General features: G+C 34.2%; 1 protein-coding gene across 1 annotated transcript; it reads right to left on the bottom strand.

The window, feature by feature from the left end:
• Positions 1 to 3,317: 3,317 nt before the first annotated feature.
• Positions 3,318 to 15,180, bottom strand: LOC123548421 (dynein regulatory complex subunit 4-like). Its single transcript, XM_045335672.2, has 10 exons — positions 15,055 to 15,180; positions 12,307 to 12,420; positions 10,542 to 10,739; positions 9,511 to 9,717; positions 8,318 to 8,578; positions 7,596 to 7,763; positions 6,584 to 6,670; positions 6,044 to 6,253; positions 5,301 to 5,366; positions 3,318 to 3,958 (listed from the first exon to the last, which is right to left on the bottom strand). Exons 1-10 carry the CDS (start codon positions 15,055 to 15,057, stop codon positions 3,809 to 3,811), a joined length of 1,464 nt encoding a protein of 487 aa, XP_045191607.2. The 5' UTR covers positions 15,058 to 15,180; the 3' UTR covers positions 3,318 to 3,808.
• Between the last annotated feature and the right edge of the window lie 1,017 nt (positions 15,181 to 16,197).

Genomic DNA, 16,197 nt, shown 5'->3' with positions numbered 1-16,197 from the left:
AATTTTGTAGAGTTCCACTAGGCAATGCTACATGTGAAATATCTAAGCTCTAGGCCTTCTGTTTTATTTTTAGAAAATTTTTGAAGATTTTCCTATGTAAAATCAAGTGACCCCTGGGGCGGGGTCAATTTTGACTCAGGGGGTCATAATTTGAACAAATTTTGTAGAGGTCCACTACGCAATGCTACATGTCAAGTATCTAAGCTCTAGGCCTTCTGGTTTATTTTTAGAAAAATTTTGAAGATTTTCCTATGTAAAATCAAGTGACCCCTGGGGCGGGGTCAATTTTGACCCCGGGGTCATGATTTGAACAACTTTAGTAGAGGTCCACTAGGCAATGCTACATGTCAAATATCTAAGCTCTAGGGCTTCTGGTTTTTGAGAAGAAGATTTTTTAAGATTTTCCTATGTAAAATAAAGTGACCCCTGGGGCGGGGTCAATTTTGACCCGGGGGTCATGATTTGAATAAATTTGGTAGAGGTCCACTAGGCAATGCTTCACACCAAATATCTAAGCTCTAGGGCTTCTGGTTTTTGAGAAGAAGATTTTTAAAGTTTTTCCTTTCGGTTGCCATGGCAACCAGAGTTCTGCATGGAATTCAATTCTTTGAATAATTTTGAAAGGGGGCAATCCAAGGATCATTCCTGTGAAGTTTGATTTAATTCTGCCCAGTGGTTTTCAAGAAGAAGATTTTTTTAGAAATTGTTGACGGACGACGCACGACAGACAACGGACATCAAGCGGTCACAATAGCTCACCTTGTCACTTCGTGACAGGTGAGCTAACTAGATGCCCACGGGCAACATGTCGAGCAAGCGGTCACAATAGCTCACCTTGTCACTTGTCACTTCGTGACAGGTGAGCTAACTAGATGCCCACGGGCAACATGTCGAGCCTGCCAGCTGTCAAAAGGACAGGGAGCTGCACATGACACTCCCTGTCTCATTGAGGCAAACATTTATGCCAAATAAAAAAGAGATTGCAAAAAGTTACAATATAAGTTATTTAAAGTAACAACTAAGGGACGTAAATCTTAAAAAAAAAATTCTAAGTCCACACAAAAATCCTCACTAGTAGAGATAGGTCAAAATTCACCTGAAAATTGGATGTAGCATGCATGTTGTACTACAGAAAAGTGGTCTTGATTTTTCCCTACGACCAGTAATAAAAAAGTTACAAATATAAGCTATTTATAATAACAACAAAGGGAAGTAATTCTAGGATCTTGCGCATGACACTCCGTGTCATGATGATGAACAATTGTGCCAAGTTACATCAAAATCCCTCTATGCATCAAAAAGAAATTCTCCTGACAAAGTCATTCTTGTATCTGACTTTTGACCTCTAAGTGTGACCTTGACCTTAGACCTAGGGACCTGATTCTTGCGCATGACACTCCGTCTCATGATGGTGAACAATTGTGCCAAGTTACAGGACGCACGGACGCACGCACATACACCGAACAGCCATTTGGACAACTATGTCTTCGCATCCGCAAGCGGGCTCGACAAAAATGGCATACTGGTTAGCCGATCACTGCATGTTCGACGTTTGTGCAAGGCAGATTCAATGTTTTTTTCTAGTGGTATACGGTACGGCATTATATGAATGTATATTCTTCACTGTTCATACTGTCCGCAGAGTCTGTTGTTGCACTAGAAATACGTACTTTCACTTCCCAGTACAGTAAATAAAATTTGGAAGCATAGAACGCACCAAACAGCGTCTGTATCACCTAAGGCATAATGTGTTGTAATATTTTCTGATCCTTTGTGACCATGGAGTCCACTATTATTATTTATCTTTGACAATCACGCTGTCCCTAAATGTATTATTTGGACCGAACTCTACAGTTTTGGATAAAAGGTCTAAAGCTGGTGCTGGGGGCTGGGGGTAGGTGATGCGCATTTCATTAACAGTTTCCTTTTATTTTACTTGGATACGTTCTTTGCTTCCAAAGGATCTTACAGATTTTATAACTATACTGAGAAGTGAAAGTAAGAACTTCGACTGTCTCAGGACGTTGTGAACAATGAAGAAACAATAAAATCTATCAATGGATTCAAACACTTTTATGGGCTTCCGTGGCCGAGTGGTTAGGGCCGCTGACTTCGAATCTCTTACCCCTTACAGCCGTGGGTTCTAAAGCTCGCTTGGGATGTAGAGTTATTTTATGTGAAAAGCAATCCATCTGTTTAACGGAAGGCCGGTGGTTCTACCCAGGCGCCTGCCCGTGCCTGACGTAATGCTCGAAGGTTCATCTGGGGGTTTCTTCCAACATCGTAAGCTGGGAAGTCGTCATATGAACGGCGTGACGCAAAAACCAACAAAACTCAAACGGGTGTACTTCTTCAAAATCATTTTATAATTGTAGATCCCGTTCATTTGACTGTTGGTTTCGTTATTACATGGCCATACCAAAATCTGGATGCTTTCAGTCAAAAGTGGCCGATTTCCGGGATAAAGTCAATGATTAAGATAACTGTTAACAAAGTTCCTTCTCAAAGCCAGAGTACGGACCACGCCCATTGACCATCCCCAAACTACAGCCAATTTTGACTGAGCCCCCTAAGATGACCAGGTAAATGAATATTTATTCCTTTGCAGACCACTTTTCCTTGACCGAAACGGACAAAGTTTTGAGTCCCAACCTCCTGAAAATGATTCGAACCAAATTTGATTGGAAGGAATCAAAAACTGACGAAAGATTGTGCAGTCGGGTACTAGTAATCGGGCTGATCGGTCACGGAAATATGCAATCACCTCAGCAGACTGCAACATGCATGAGTATCGGACCTGAGATAAAAACATATGACCAGACAGATCAAAACTCCCGTTTTCCGAGTAAATAGTGAAGTATGGACCCCTTTTAACTGACCTATACCAGAGAGCAGGTGTTTTATCTGCAGGGTATTTTTTTTATCCCGGGTCTTGCATTCATGTCTCTGCAGGCTGCCTCCCTAGAAAAGCATGCCATTTTCGTTACAATTATAGTTCAGCCCTGTATATGTTTATTCCTCAGGTCCTTGTCAAAATCTTAACACATACTATTTTCAATTTTCCTCTTGCTTAGGTTACTATATTTGCTATACTACAAGTATGGCTTGGATATCTTTATAACTTTTCATTGGCAAAAACTATACAATGATGGAAATATAGTGACATAACCCAACAATAAAATAAATGAAGATTTCAAAGACCACAAGAATGTGCTTTGCTAGGTCAAAAAGGATCATCTAGCTGATTTTTTTCATGTTTGTATATTTATCACATATACTTTGGACACAGGCTGATATAAAAAATATCCAGAAAGATATAAAGTTTCGATTTTTTTATTACAAATCATGATCAAGTTTACTCTTCTTTCTATTATAAAATATTTGAACATAATTGTACAACTCATGCATACCTTTCTCTCATTCATTTTTACCTTTACTATTTCAATGTGACAATAACAGTCAACAAAAAGTTAAATATTAATATAAAGTATATCACAGATAAAATAAAAGAAAATATTTCCTTTAAAACTTCCTTCTATATAATGTAGAAACTGACAAGGTATTAATTACTATTAGAAATTACATGTCCATCTAACACTTTCTTTGATAAAACATTTTGAACTATCATCCAATAAAACTATATATGTTTCCAAAAATGTATTTTAACAACTCTCTGGTGTCAAAAGTATTCATGCTTTTTAAAAAACATATTCATATCATAAAATGTTCGCCTTGTATTATCTGATTTAATTTTAAAAAGTAGGAAAAAAATGTTTAAAAAAAAAATGAACTGTTGTTTCTAAGATGTTCAAGATGGTGCTGAAACGAGGCCTGCTGGTCCCTGGCCCAATGTTTGACCACCGACTGTGCTCTCCAAAGGCTTGAACCCAAGTTCTTCTGTTGGAATGCCAAACTGGTTCAGCTTTGCCTCATATGTTCGTAATAAATCATTGTGAGCCTGAAAAATTTATAGCAAAATTAGACAATTGTGATAGATTATGCTTGTAAGTAGCATCCAATATTGTAAAAGCATTAATTTTCATACCCATGAAATCAAATAATTTCACAGTATATCTTTAGTACAAGTTTTTTTGACCTTCTTTAACCCTTACCCTGCTAAATTTCTATAATGAACTTGCCCATGTTTCAATTTGGACAGTACCATTAACTGTTAAAAGGGGTGCTTACCAAAAAGATACTGACTGAATGACAAACAGTGCAGACCATGATCAGACTGCACAGATGTGCAGGCTGATCTTGGTCTGCACTGGTCGCAAAGGCAAAATCACTTGCCACCAGTAGTCTAAGGCTTAAATGACCAAAGAAACATTTTCGTGCTTTTTTGCTGACCAAACAAGTGATCAGGTGCAATATTTTCACATGTGGCACAGCCAAGGGTGAAAATTTAAAATGTTGTATTCACAAATGAACAATATTTTGATTAACATTTAAGACAAACATGTTTTCTTTTCATTCAATGGATTTTACCTAATCATACCAGTTTTATATATTCATTTAGAGAAGTAGATATAATAACAAGTATTATCATACCAGTTTTATATGCACAACGTCCCATGCATTGGGCAATGGCACATACACAATCACAATATCACAATCTTTTTATTGAAAAAATTAATTCTTTCATAATTTAAGACTTTACATTTTAATATATAGGAGTGCATATTTTTCACTTTTTTTAGCGGGGTATTTATATACTATCGTATCTTCAATGACTTATATTTTGGAAAGAATTTCCAATCATATATAATGTTCTTTTGAATTCAAGCCTAGTTCCATAACAGTGAAAATTATTTAAGAAATAATATATCTCATCCAGTGATTTGTTGATGAATAAAATCATTGTTTGGAGTTCAGATGCGAAGGAATTATATCACGAGGGCACAGCCCGAGTGATATAATAATATGCATCTGAACGACAATGATTTTATTCAAGAGCAAATTACTAAATGAGATATATTATTTCGATTCTAACACGTTACCAAGGATTTTTAAGTACATCCTTGACGATGTCCATCAAATATTTGCCTGTTTTTGGTTGATTTCTTTTCCAATGCTTTGCTATGCTGTTTAACGCTATGACGTATTAACTGTGACGTCAGAACAGTGAATTGTAGTAAAATAACCCACGACTTTCAGCCTTCTTTGTTTAATAGGAAAATGAATCAAGTTGTGTTAGAATAAATGATAATTCCACTGTTTGAAACAGTGAAAGATCCAAGTTAACCCAGTACTTTATTTCAATTAACCACCAAAAAACAAGTGATAAGGCATATACATACCTTACAGACTCTGGCTAATTCATACTGCAGATCCTTGATAGCACTGTTCTTGGAATCAAGTACGTCCTACAATTTATAACATGTTGTTATGACAACGAAATTTCATGGAAAAACTATTAACTTAAATCTGAACAATTTACAAAAATTATGTAATTTCTTTTATTTCATTTTATAATCGCCATTTTTTCGCCTGGTATTCAAGTTATGTAAGATGGCCAGTTAACCTAACCAGTGGTCCTTGATTCTGTAGCTGTAATGTCTTCCACTCTACAAGTAATCGACGATTTTCCAACATGAAACAGAGGAGAAAATACAATCGCTTGTCTTCCATAATCTTGCCAGGACAGAAATTTTCCTCACCTCGGGATCACACTTCAGACCTGTCAATTCACAGTCTTCCACTTTACTATTTGGCCCATTTTGTTTTTTTCCCCATTTCAAAAGCACACCTATTCAACTTTGTCACACTCATATATTCCGTCCATTTTGGATTTAATACCCTTTAAAAGGGTATTTCAATTAAGTCATGGCACACTGTGTTTCAGTGTTTTCTACTCCTGTGGTGTAAGTAACTGACAATATCCCTACCAATAACAGGTGATCAAAGCACTTATTTCCGTAACATCACACATGATCATATTGTGAATCAGACTTGCAGACCATGACTCCCTGATATGCTGCCTACATGCTATAGCCCTACAAAGTAACACAGATTTCAAGATAAGAATCAAACTACAACAAACCTCAAGTTTGCGTGTGACAACTGTTAAGGCAGTCGGATCCAGATTTGAAGCCGATAAAACTTCATTCAGCTGAGCCTCCTTCTTTTCAAGTGTGTCTGCAAGAGCGCCAAGTTTCTTCTCCAGTAGCAAGTTCTTGAAATTGCTCTTCTGTTGTACCTCATGAATTGCCTTGACAAACTTTCTGTATAACTCATCTCTCTCTTCCTGTGTCTAAAATAAAAAAAAATCACATTTTTCAATATTTATTTAATTTAGGTCACACTCTTTGGCTGTGACTGAAGTGGGATCTGAACCCACTTCCTCCAATGTGCAAAACTGACATTGTATCCCTTATCCTACAGCTCCATGTTAACCTAAAATATTCTCAAATTTTATGATCAGAAGCAAATTTTACACTGTCAGAAAACATTCCTACATTAAGCAGTGATATATATATAAAAAAAAAAACCTACAAAACAGACAGGTTTAAGTTTCTATTTTTGCAACACTAACAGTGGAAAATGCTTGAAATGGGAGATTTTTATATCTAAGACATCATACCTTCTCAAATCTTTGTTCCAGCACCTCGTGTTCCCATTTCAGAGATTTGTTATCTTCCTCCGACAATCTCAATCTTGCCATTGTCATCTGAAATAGAAATATGCACAAATAAGAAATTTACTAAAATACAGGACTTTCAAAGCTATTTTTTTTCTAACTTACATATCAATAAGCAAAATTATAGTCTTTTTTATATGAATGATAAAAATCTATTGATACTTTGGTTCACAAAAATTAGCCCCCCACAAATAATATTGCATGTAACAAAACCTTTGACATAGGACACATCATCAGCATCATATTTACTTTACATAGTGTCTATGTTTCATCTAGAAAACATTCATCTAAACTTGATTATATTTAAGATCAAGCCACTCCAATTTTTTCATTGTTGGGTTCAGCATCACATCAACACAATTATAGGTCATATGGCAACAATACTGTATCTACTACCACGCATCATTTTTTGTCATCTTTGAGAAATGTATTTAAGAAATAATATATCTCATTTAGTGATTTGTCTCTGAATAAATCATTGTTTGGAGTTCAGATGCGAAGGAATTATATCACGAGGGCGCAGCCCGAGTGATATAATAATATGCATCTGAACGACAATGATTTTATTCAAGAGCAAATCACTAAATGAGATATATTATTTCAATTCTAACACGTTACCAAAGATTTTAAAGTACATCCCTGATAACACTTATTAAATATTTGCCAGTTTTCAATTGGTTTCTTTTCCAGCGCACCTTTATACTTTGACGCTATGACGTAATAATTGTGACGTCAGAACAGTGAATTGTTGAATAATAATTCACTGTTTTCAGCCTTCTTTGTTTAATAGGAAAATAAATGGGATCGTGTTAGAATTTAACTTAACCACACTGGATAATCTAACACTCAAACTATCTCTGGCAACCTTTATTTTTATAAGTAATTCAACTTTAAGTATTTCCCTACCAACAATCAATGGTTAACGTGGATTAAATTCAATTAGTTATATACAAACCCTCAGAGTTTCTTTGTCTTTCTCATAACTGGACAATTCTTTCTTTAATTCTTCCACCTCTTCCTGGGCCTTCTGAAGAGGTTCAGCCAACATTTTATTTTTGGCAGAGATTTCGGCCATCTGTTTCTCCATACGTTCATCTTTCTTTTTCATCTCTTCAACTTGTTCCTATGAAAATACAACATCTAACATACTTCAAATACCGAGAGGTGAGTAAACTTAGTTGTCCATTATTTTCCAGACTGATTTTAAAAGAAAAAAAAAAAGAACTTCTTGTATACTGATTTATCATATTGGTAAAGAAAAAGGCCAAAAAAGTTAAAGGTGTGTTGTAAATAAATACTATTCCATCTGCTAAAAGTTGTGCCTTTAAAAATTATATTATTCCTCAAAAAATAAACAATTCACCACAACTTACTGTAAACCAAAATGCAATAAAACTGCAGTTTTCCAATCACCACATATTATGATAAAAATCAGTCAAAACTTTTCTTTAAAATTTTAGTACTCAATTCAGCTTTAAACCAAAAAAATTAGTCCCAACATGAAAAGTTATACCTTAAACAGATATACGGTATTACATGCATGTCTTTTCATACCTTCTACACTTAAACCACTTCAACATCAACATGTTATTACACTAATTTAATACCAAATGTATGTAATGGCTTCAAACGTGATAAATACATTTATCAACAGACAAAGATTTTCAAAATACCAACCTTTAATGTGTTGATAAGAGCCAAGTTATTTAGAGTAATGTCATTATAATAATTCTTAATGTCACTGAAAGCTTTTTCATGATTTTTCATCAAAGAATTGATTTGTCCATTTTTCCTCTCCTCAATTTCATGAATTTCTGTTTTCCTCCTGAGATCTAGTTCATCTCTCAATGTGCGCATTTTCTTTTCATATTTTGCTTCAATTTCCCGCGCTTGTCTTTCAAAGTCGGTCCTCAGTTCTGTTATAGTTTCATCATGTTTCTGGAAAAATTTAGTATGTCCATTGGATACATGTATTGAAAAATGTTTAATGTACGTGCATAGTCAGAGATGTGTTATGCAAACAGCATATTAAGGAAAATTATAATTAAGTAGCATTTCTACAAGAACTTTCGTGACAGTATGGTTTTAACTGAAAATATTAATATTTATCCTGTCACTTGCAGTATTTTCGCCCCAATATCAGGGTGCCGTATATCTTTCTTGATATACCGTCAGTTGACACGTGACCAGTGATATACGGTCAGTTGGTCATGTGACGTTATGATCGATATTGTTGTCATAAGAAATTTTGCGTTGAAACCATCACCATTGTGTTGGAAATGTCCGAACTAAGAAAATGAGTGGTCAAATAATGAGTTTTTATTCAAAAACGAAGAAGTTATTGCGATTTTGTCGGTGATTACGTCATTATATAAGTGACGTCATTACGAATATGACGTCATTTAAACGGTTGTCGCACACTTATTTTAGTAAAATAAATTGCCAAATATCGGAAAATGAAGTAATGACAAGATAAATAGAATAATAGGTTAGTGCCTAAGATGGAGAAAGTTTATCTGGCTCGGCTCCGGACGTTATCAGGTTCGCCTTCGGCTCACCCGATAACCTCCTCCACCTCGCCAGATAAACTTTCTCATCTACGGCACTAACCTATTATTCTCTATATCAAGAGCAGAATGAAAAACAGTCATACCTCGGTGAAATAAAGATCTCTTTACTACAGTTACCTAAGAAGCTAAAACATTCTGACATCAATTTGGAGAGGATCACTCTTAACAAAGAGGTTGCCCGATGTCTGTATAATTTCGATTTTTTTTACTCTTTATGTAAATTGTAGGAATTGCGTCTAAACACCTATAAAATTTCCAAATGTAAGCTAGGAGAAAGAATTTGTAATGCACAGAACGTACCCTCTTAAGGTTTTTGATAATTTCTTCATGTGAGAGTTCTTGTTCTTTGAGAGACACTTTAAGGGCTCTTTTGTCTTTACGTAAGTCCATCTCATCTCCACGGTGGTCATCCTGTGCCAACTTCAACGACACGGCTCCTTCTGCTTTCAGCTCTGATATGTTATTCTGGTGCTCATATAACAAGTGCTTAACTTTCTGTTTGTAAACCTGTCAAAAACAACAACATAAACACATTGATCACTTTCAAAACATAGCAAATCAAGCCTCTTTTGCCATATGCCTCTGTCACCATTTTTAATGAGGTTTAAAACATGGCAAACAAATTAAAACATTTTATTAAAATCTGGTTCAATGTGATAATTTTTTTTAAAGCCAGGTGAAAAAATACTGTGTTTAGCAGCTGTTGTTTAGGGTAAGTTGTCCCATCTTAAAATTGCGCCCCTACTGTTGGCATTAAGTAATCCTAAACAGAGATATGTTTCTTTCTGGTGTAGCCCTTTAAGAGCAAACTTTGGAAAAAAATAATTATCAGAATCAAATTTTAAAGTAAGCTTGAAATTTGGGAATCTCTTTAAATATGAGCAAAAGCACCTATACATTATATTTCACCATATACTAGACAATATGTTTCTTTACAACTGTGAGAAGTATCATTAAAATCAACATTGTAGAAAATTTTCTACTCACAAAAATGTCAACAAAATTGTAATTTTCCCATAGATTCCGTTACAAAACCTTGCTCGAGTGTCAAATTTTTCAAATAGGTCTAGCAAAAAAATCAAGCACACAACTCGTTATTTTTTTCATCCACTAATTTCCTTTGACTTATCTTCAAGTTTTGAACAAGCAAGGGTTTGATCAAAGACAACATTGTAGAAAACAATATTACTAAAACATGCAGAACTACCTCAAGTGGAGGACATTTTAAGTGTACAAATAAGGTGACCATTATGAATTGCACACTTCTTTGATTTGTTCTAAAGAGACATGTATAGCAAAGTTCTGCATCACAAGAAGAGTTACTAATTTACCTTGATTTCAATTTGATGTCTTTCTTCGGCATCCTCCATTTCTCTATCTTTGTTTCTCAACTCTGCCTTCTTTTCTTCCAGCTGCCGTTTAGTGATTTCCCAGAAAGTGTTAACCTTGTCACGTTCCAACTGGAAGTAATTACGCTCCTCTCTCTCACGGTCCAGCTCTTCACGAAGACGTACAATATGCTCTTCCAACTGTGAATGGCAAAGTATAAAAATGTAAATTCAAAATATCTGAAGAAAAGATAAAACTCTTCCACCATAAAATCTGTTACTATATAATTTGTTGTACCATAGTTTTCTTGATATTATGAATACATTTTTTAATGGATATGTTCAATTTATTACAGTTACAGTCATACTATGATATATATTACAAGAGTTGTACCATAGTTTTCTTGATATTCTGAATACATTTTTTAATGGATATGTTCAATTTATTACAGTTACAGTCATACTATGATATATATTACAAGAGCTGTCAGTGGACAGCGCGCTCAACTATTCTCAGTGCTTGATAGTATAATATAAGCATGAGTAAAACTTTAACATTACAATAAGCATATTCTAAGTCGAAAAGGGGCCATAATTCTGTCAAAATGCTTGATAGAGTTGCCTCCTCCTTTTTACAGACTGGGGTCATGATGGTAAGCAAGTATGCAAAATATGAAAGCAATATCTCAATGGACTTTGAAAATATTTGGGGTGGTACGCAAACTTTAACATTTATTCTAAGTCGAAAAGGGGCCATAATTCAGTCAAAATGCTTGATAGAGTTGCCTCCTCCTTTTTACAGACTGGGGTCATATTTTGTTAACAAGTATGGAAAATATGAAAGCAATATCTCAATGGACTTTGAAAATAACTGGGGTGGTACGCAAACTTTAACATTTATTCTAAGTCGAAAAGGGGTCATAATTCAGTCAAAATGCTTGATAAAGTTGCCTCCTCCTTTTTACAGACTGGGGTCATATTTTGTTAACAAGTATGGAAAATATGAAAGCAATATCTCAATGGACTTTGAAAATAACTGGGGTGGTACGCAAACTTTAACATTTATTCTAAGTCGAAAAGGGGTCATAATTCAGTCAAAATGCTTGATAGAGTTGCCTCCTCCTTTTTACAGACTGGGGTCATGATGGTAAACAAGTATGCAAAATATGAGAGCAATATCTCAATGGACTTTGAAAATATTTGGGGTGGTACGCAAACTTTATTTGTGTGACGCTCACGCTCATGCCGACGCCGGGGAGAGTAGGATAGCTCCCCTATTTTTTGAATAGTCGAGCTAAAAATCAGTAAACTTATATTGCCAGTAGGCACCTGAGTTCTGATGTACGAATAGGTGAATCAGGGTTTTTCATTATATATTTCAGTGACAGTATGAGAGTCAAAGCTCAAAACATAGAAATCTTAATGGAATCTAGATATACATACCTGAAAATTTTAAATACTTAAATCTTTTTAGAATAAAATGCAGTTCAGAGGTGGCAAAATCTGTTGTTAAACTTGCCCAGCTTGTCCTAGAGCCCATACGGATTTTGAAAGTAGAACCAATTCACCATTTTTTATTGTATACAATGTAACCATTATATGGACAAGTAGAAAATAGCTCTTGGCAAGTCAAAATTAGATATCTCTGCCTCTGCTGAGTTAAAAGGGTATATATCTGCATGTGGTGTGTGAAGTGGGTATTTACTTCTAGCACAATGACATGAATGAAGGCTCAACCTCTCTAATGTATCCAGGCAACCATATTTACCTGCTCTTTAGACATTTCCTCCGTAGAGATGCCATCAATGACAGTTGGGGTCTTTGCCTTGCCAGACTTCTTCCCCTTTTTACCCTTCTTCCCACTCTTCTTCTTTTTGGCAGGCTGAAAGTAATAAACCAGTGCTTTACTCAGTTATTTCCTTATCAAAAGACAAATTCCACTATGCTATTGCACTCAGAAAAAACCTGAAACATTGTGTGTTTTAATAATCTCGCTACATCAAATTAAATGAAATATGCCATTTGAGTGACATAATAATGAAGGTGTGACGTTATCAATTGCAAAAAACAAATCAATATTTTAGGTCAGTGGCTGATTTTCTGAGTCAAGTATGGCATGACATAATAATGTGTTGTACAAAATCATAAATAATAGAAATTTGCTATTTCAAAATACTTTTCTTTTCACCATTAAATCATCATTTGATATGTTAACAAATGAAGTACCTAAATTAAAATAATACCAATTTTAAAGTGGTTGTTTGTGACTCTTATAAGTATGGAATATCAGTGGATGTAACTAGAGTCACAGGTTGGAACTACCTCCAGCCCATTTCTAAGATTTAGAAAAATATCCCTAACAGTACTGTTATAAACTGTTTGTATTTACATAACCATTTTTAAACTTATAGCTTCCTAATATCAACACGTGTGGTCCAATGATACAGTTCTTAATTTGATTCCAGACCTGCAGGCATTCTGAGTGATAAGCAACTAGATAATATGACTAAGTAACATATGATATGACAGGTATTCTACAGCTACTCAATTTATAATGCATATGAAATGAAACAATAAATTGTTACTTCTCAACTTTCATCTTGTTTATGTATGAATACACTATTGTGCTCATGTTTCAATTTGTGTGTCTAATAAATTGGAGATAAATTTATCAGTTAGCAAAACTGTGTTATTGTATGTCCACAAATGTGATGTTGATTATTACTTTAAAATACAAAATGTACTATATATGTACACAGTTTCATTAACAGAAATGATTACATACCTTACTATATTTATATGTGGATAAAAAGCTATAATGATATATTGCTAAAATCTGTCAGACAATATAAATTTTGATTTGAGTTGTAACAAATTTGTCTACAACAGAATGCTATAACTCATGTCAATAACTAGAACCATGCACAATTATAACCACTTATTTTTGACATCATGTTATTCTGTGTTGCATGTTGAATAATCTGTTAATGTAAGTATTTTATAATATTACATTACTTAAATTATCCAGTGCTAATTATTGCATTTAATGCATTTAGCTGGAAAACTACTGGTACTGATGATAAACCCGGACAGATGATAAAGTCGACCACCTTGGAAATATTCGATTGCAATCGGTTATTTATAAAATTGAACACACCATCTAATAGTTTCCACTTACAACACCAACTGGTGTAAACAAAAACAAAATTGGTAAATATTCTGTATAAATAAATGACTTACATTTATTTGTATAAAAAATATTTATCCAAAATTACTGGGGAAGAGGGTGTTTTTTGCGCATGCTCACTCTCGAAACATGAAGGCTTGACATTTGGTAACTTTTCATTACCTGATCAGGAATGACTGATGCAGCTTTTTGGGGAAAGTTTCAATGTAATAATACCAAGAAAATTTTGTAAATGACAAAGTGTTCAAATTTATCATCAGTCAACGTTCATACAGTCCCCATGTTACATACCCCTTTCAGGGCCTCACTTCGTGTGAGTTTGCTTACTAAATCTAAATTTGAATTATGTAAAGTTTTCAGCAAATGTTAAGCTTTATTATGACACGGACCATTGATTACAATTTGCAGAAATAAAAAAGTTACAGGTAAAAAACCTCATTTTCTGTTCGGGTTTATCATCAGTACCAGTAAAGCTTTTTCCATCTTATAGTTAATGTAGATGTATATTTGTCTAACTTCTAAGTAAACCTATATACCATTTGATTTGTGAATATTTTCTACTTAAGAACTGTTTTGTTGTTGCTGTTGTTTTCTACCCATGATTCCTGGAACTGCTGCTTTGTAATAAATAATTTTTTTCAGGAGGACATTTAATATATTTATATTAATTTATGGAATAATTTATATTATTGATATAATGAAATTACTCAAAAATCATACAAGACTGGTTTCTCATTAACTGCAATGCTCATACTGTATGCCTTAAAAAAAAAAACAATAAACTTTGATAGAAAATTCCATGACTTGATGTTGTTCCCATGCCATCAAAATTTTTTCAAAATGCACTGACATCATGATCATGAGGTTAAGTGTTATGTTATGCTGGCTTAATGTATAAATTCTTTTTAATCCATTGAAAAGACAAGTTGACGGTGAAGACATGATAGTCCACTATTTCAACGAGATCTCATTCAGTTGTCACGGGATGTTGGTGAGATTTGCTCTATATGCCTTTCAAGTTGCCGATCTGTTTACTTTATAGCTCTTTGGTCTATCTTCCAATGTCTTTCAAAGTCCATGCATTTTATGCAATAATGTCAATGGGCTACTGATTCATTCCCCTAATCACTGCACAATAAATTAATATGATCGTGACCTGTAAACCACAGACTTGCAAAAGCTTAAAAACAAGTAGGATTATGATTTTGAACAAAATGCTGATCAGCCTCAGGACAAAATTTAAAACAAATCAATCTTTTGGAGACAAAAGTGTCTGCTTTAAAGACATACAAGTTGTTAAAAGAAATTCCATGAGATATAATTCATTACCATTTTGCAATTTAAATCTGTTCTCTATTCCAACGAAGAACTTTGAAGAAATGTATATTGTTTCTCCTATTTACAAACAAAAATGGAGTCGTCTCGTTGGCTAGCAACAACCGGACGTGACGTATTGAATATAGGGAAAAAAATCCGTCACATACCGGACTCTTTAGGTTGAAAACTACTAAATCAGTACGGTAGGGAAAGAGTGCGAAATGGAATTTACGTCTACAAAATGGACTTTTATTATTTAAATTACGGCTTTAATTTCAATGATATCTGCATTTTCTTAAATGAATATGATAGATAAGAGTGCTAGGGGGCATGAAAGGTGTTGCACGTTTCATTACCACCCATGAACAGACTCCATCGAACCGAGTCTGCTATTATTCTTGGTTGCATTCTATGCTCCCAAAGGATCTTTTTACAGATTTTATTAAACCTATATACTGTTTTTTTTATAATAATTTGTCCGATTTATTAAAGAAATATTACGATTTATCAAGACCGCGTCCTACGAAATGGACATTTTCATGCAAAAACTTAAAAAATATAAAATGGGCTTTTATTTTTTTAATTACGGTATTAATTTCAAAGATATATGTAAAGTATTGAAAATAAATAATATGAAATTAGGTGTTACCTAAAAGGCAGAGCTCCCATGAAAAATCACTAGTGCCCGTTAAAAATTAAAGGAGTGGTGCTGGAATTATCTGGAATTATGGATTCGTTTAGGAAGTTTATGTTCTTTATTAATGATAATTCATGATTTCTGAATGCATGTTTTAGACTGCATCAAGATTAATTCTCGACATGTGAAAACTCCACAAATATTCTGTATATAATCAAAAGAAAGTTTGGTATAGATTAACATCTGCACCAAGATAAAGAAAAAAAAAACGTATTTGAATTATTTCAGTTATTCTTATTAAAACGTACTTCATCAACAATTTTACATAACTTACTATCATACTGGAAACCAGTCACAAAATGATAACTGCTTCAAATTGAAAAGCTTGAACTTTGAAAATTTCAGACCTAACAGAATCTCATTAGGCCAATAGCCAAAGGAATTATGTGTCTTTGCGTGTGAACGTTGGGCAATGAGGACTTGATGTAAAAAGTTAATGATCCAATTCCAAAGTTAAT

The sequence above is a fragment of the Mercenaria mercenaria genome, chromosome 6 (genome assembly GCF_021730395.1).
Source record: "Mercenaria mercenaria strain notata chromosome 6, MADL_Memer_1, whole genome shotgun sequence".
Lineage (NCBI taxonomy): Eukaryota > Metazoa > Mollusca > Bivalvia > Venerida > Veneridae > Mercenaria > Mercenaria mercenaria.
This window is presented reverse-complemented; position numbering and strand designations above follow the sequence as displayed.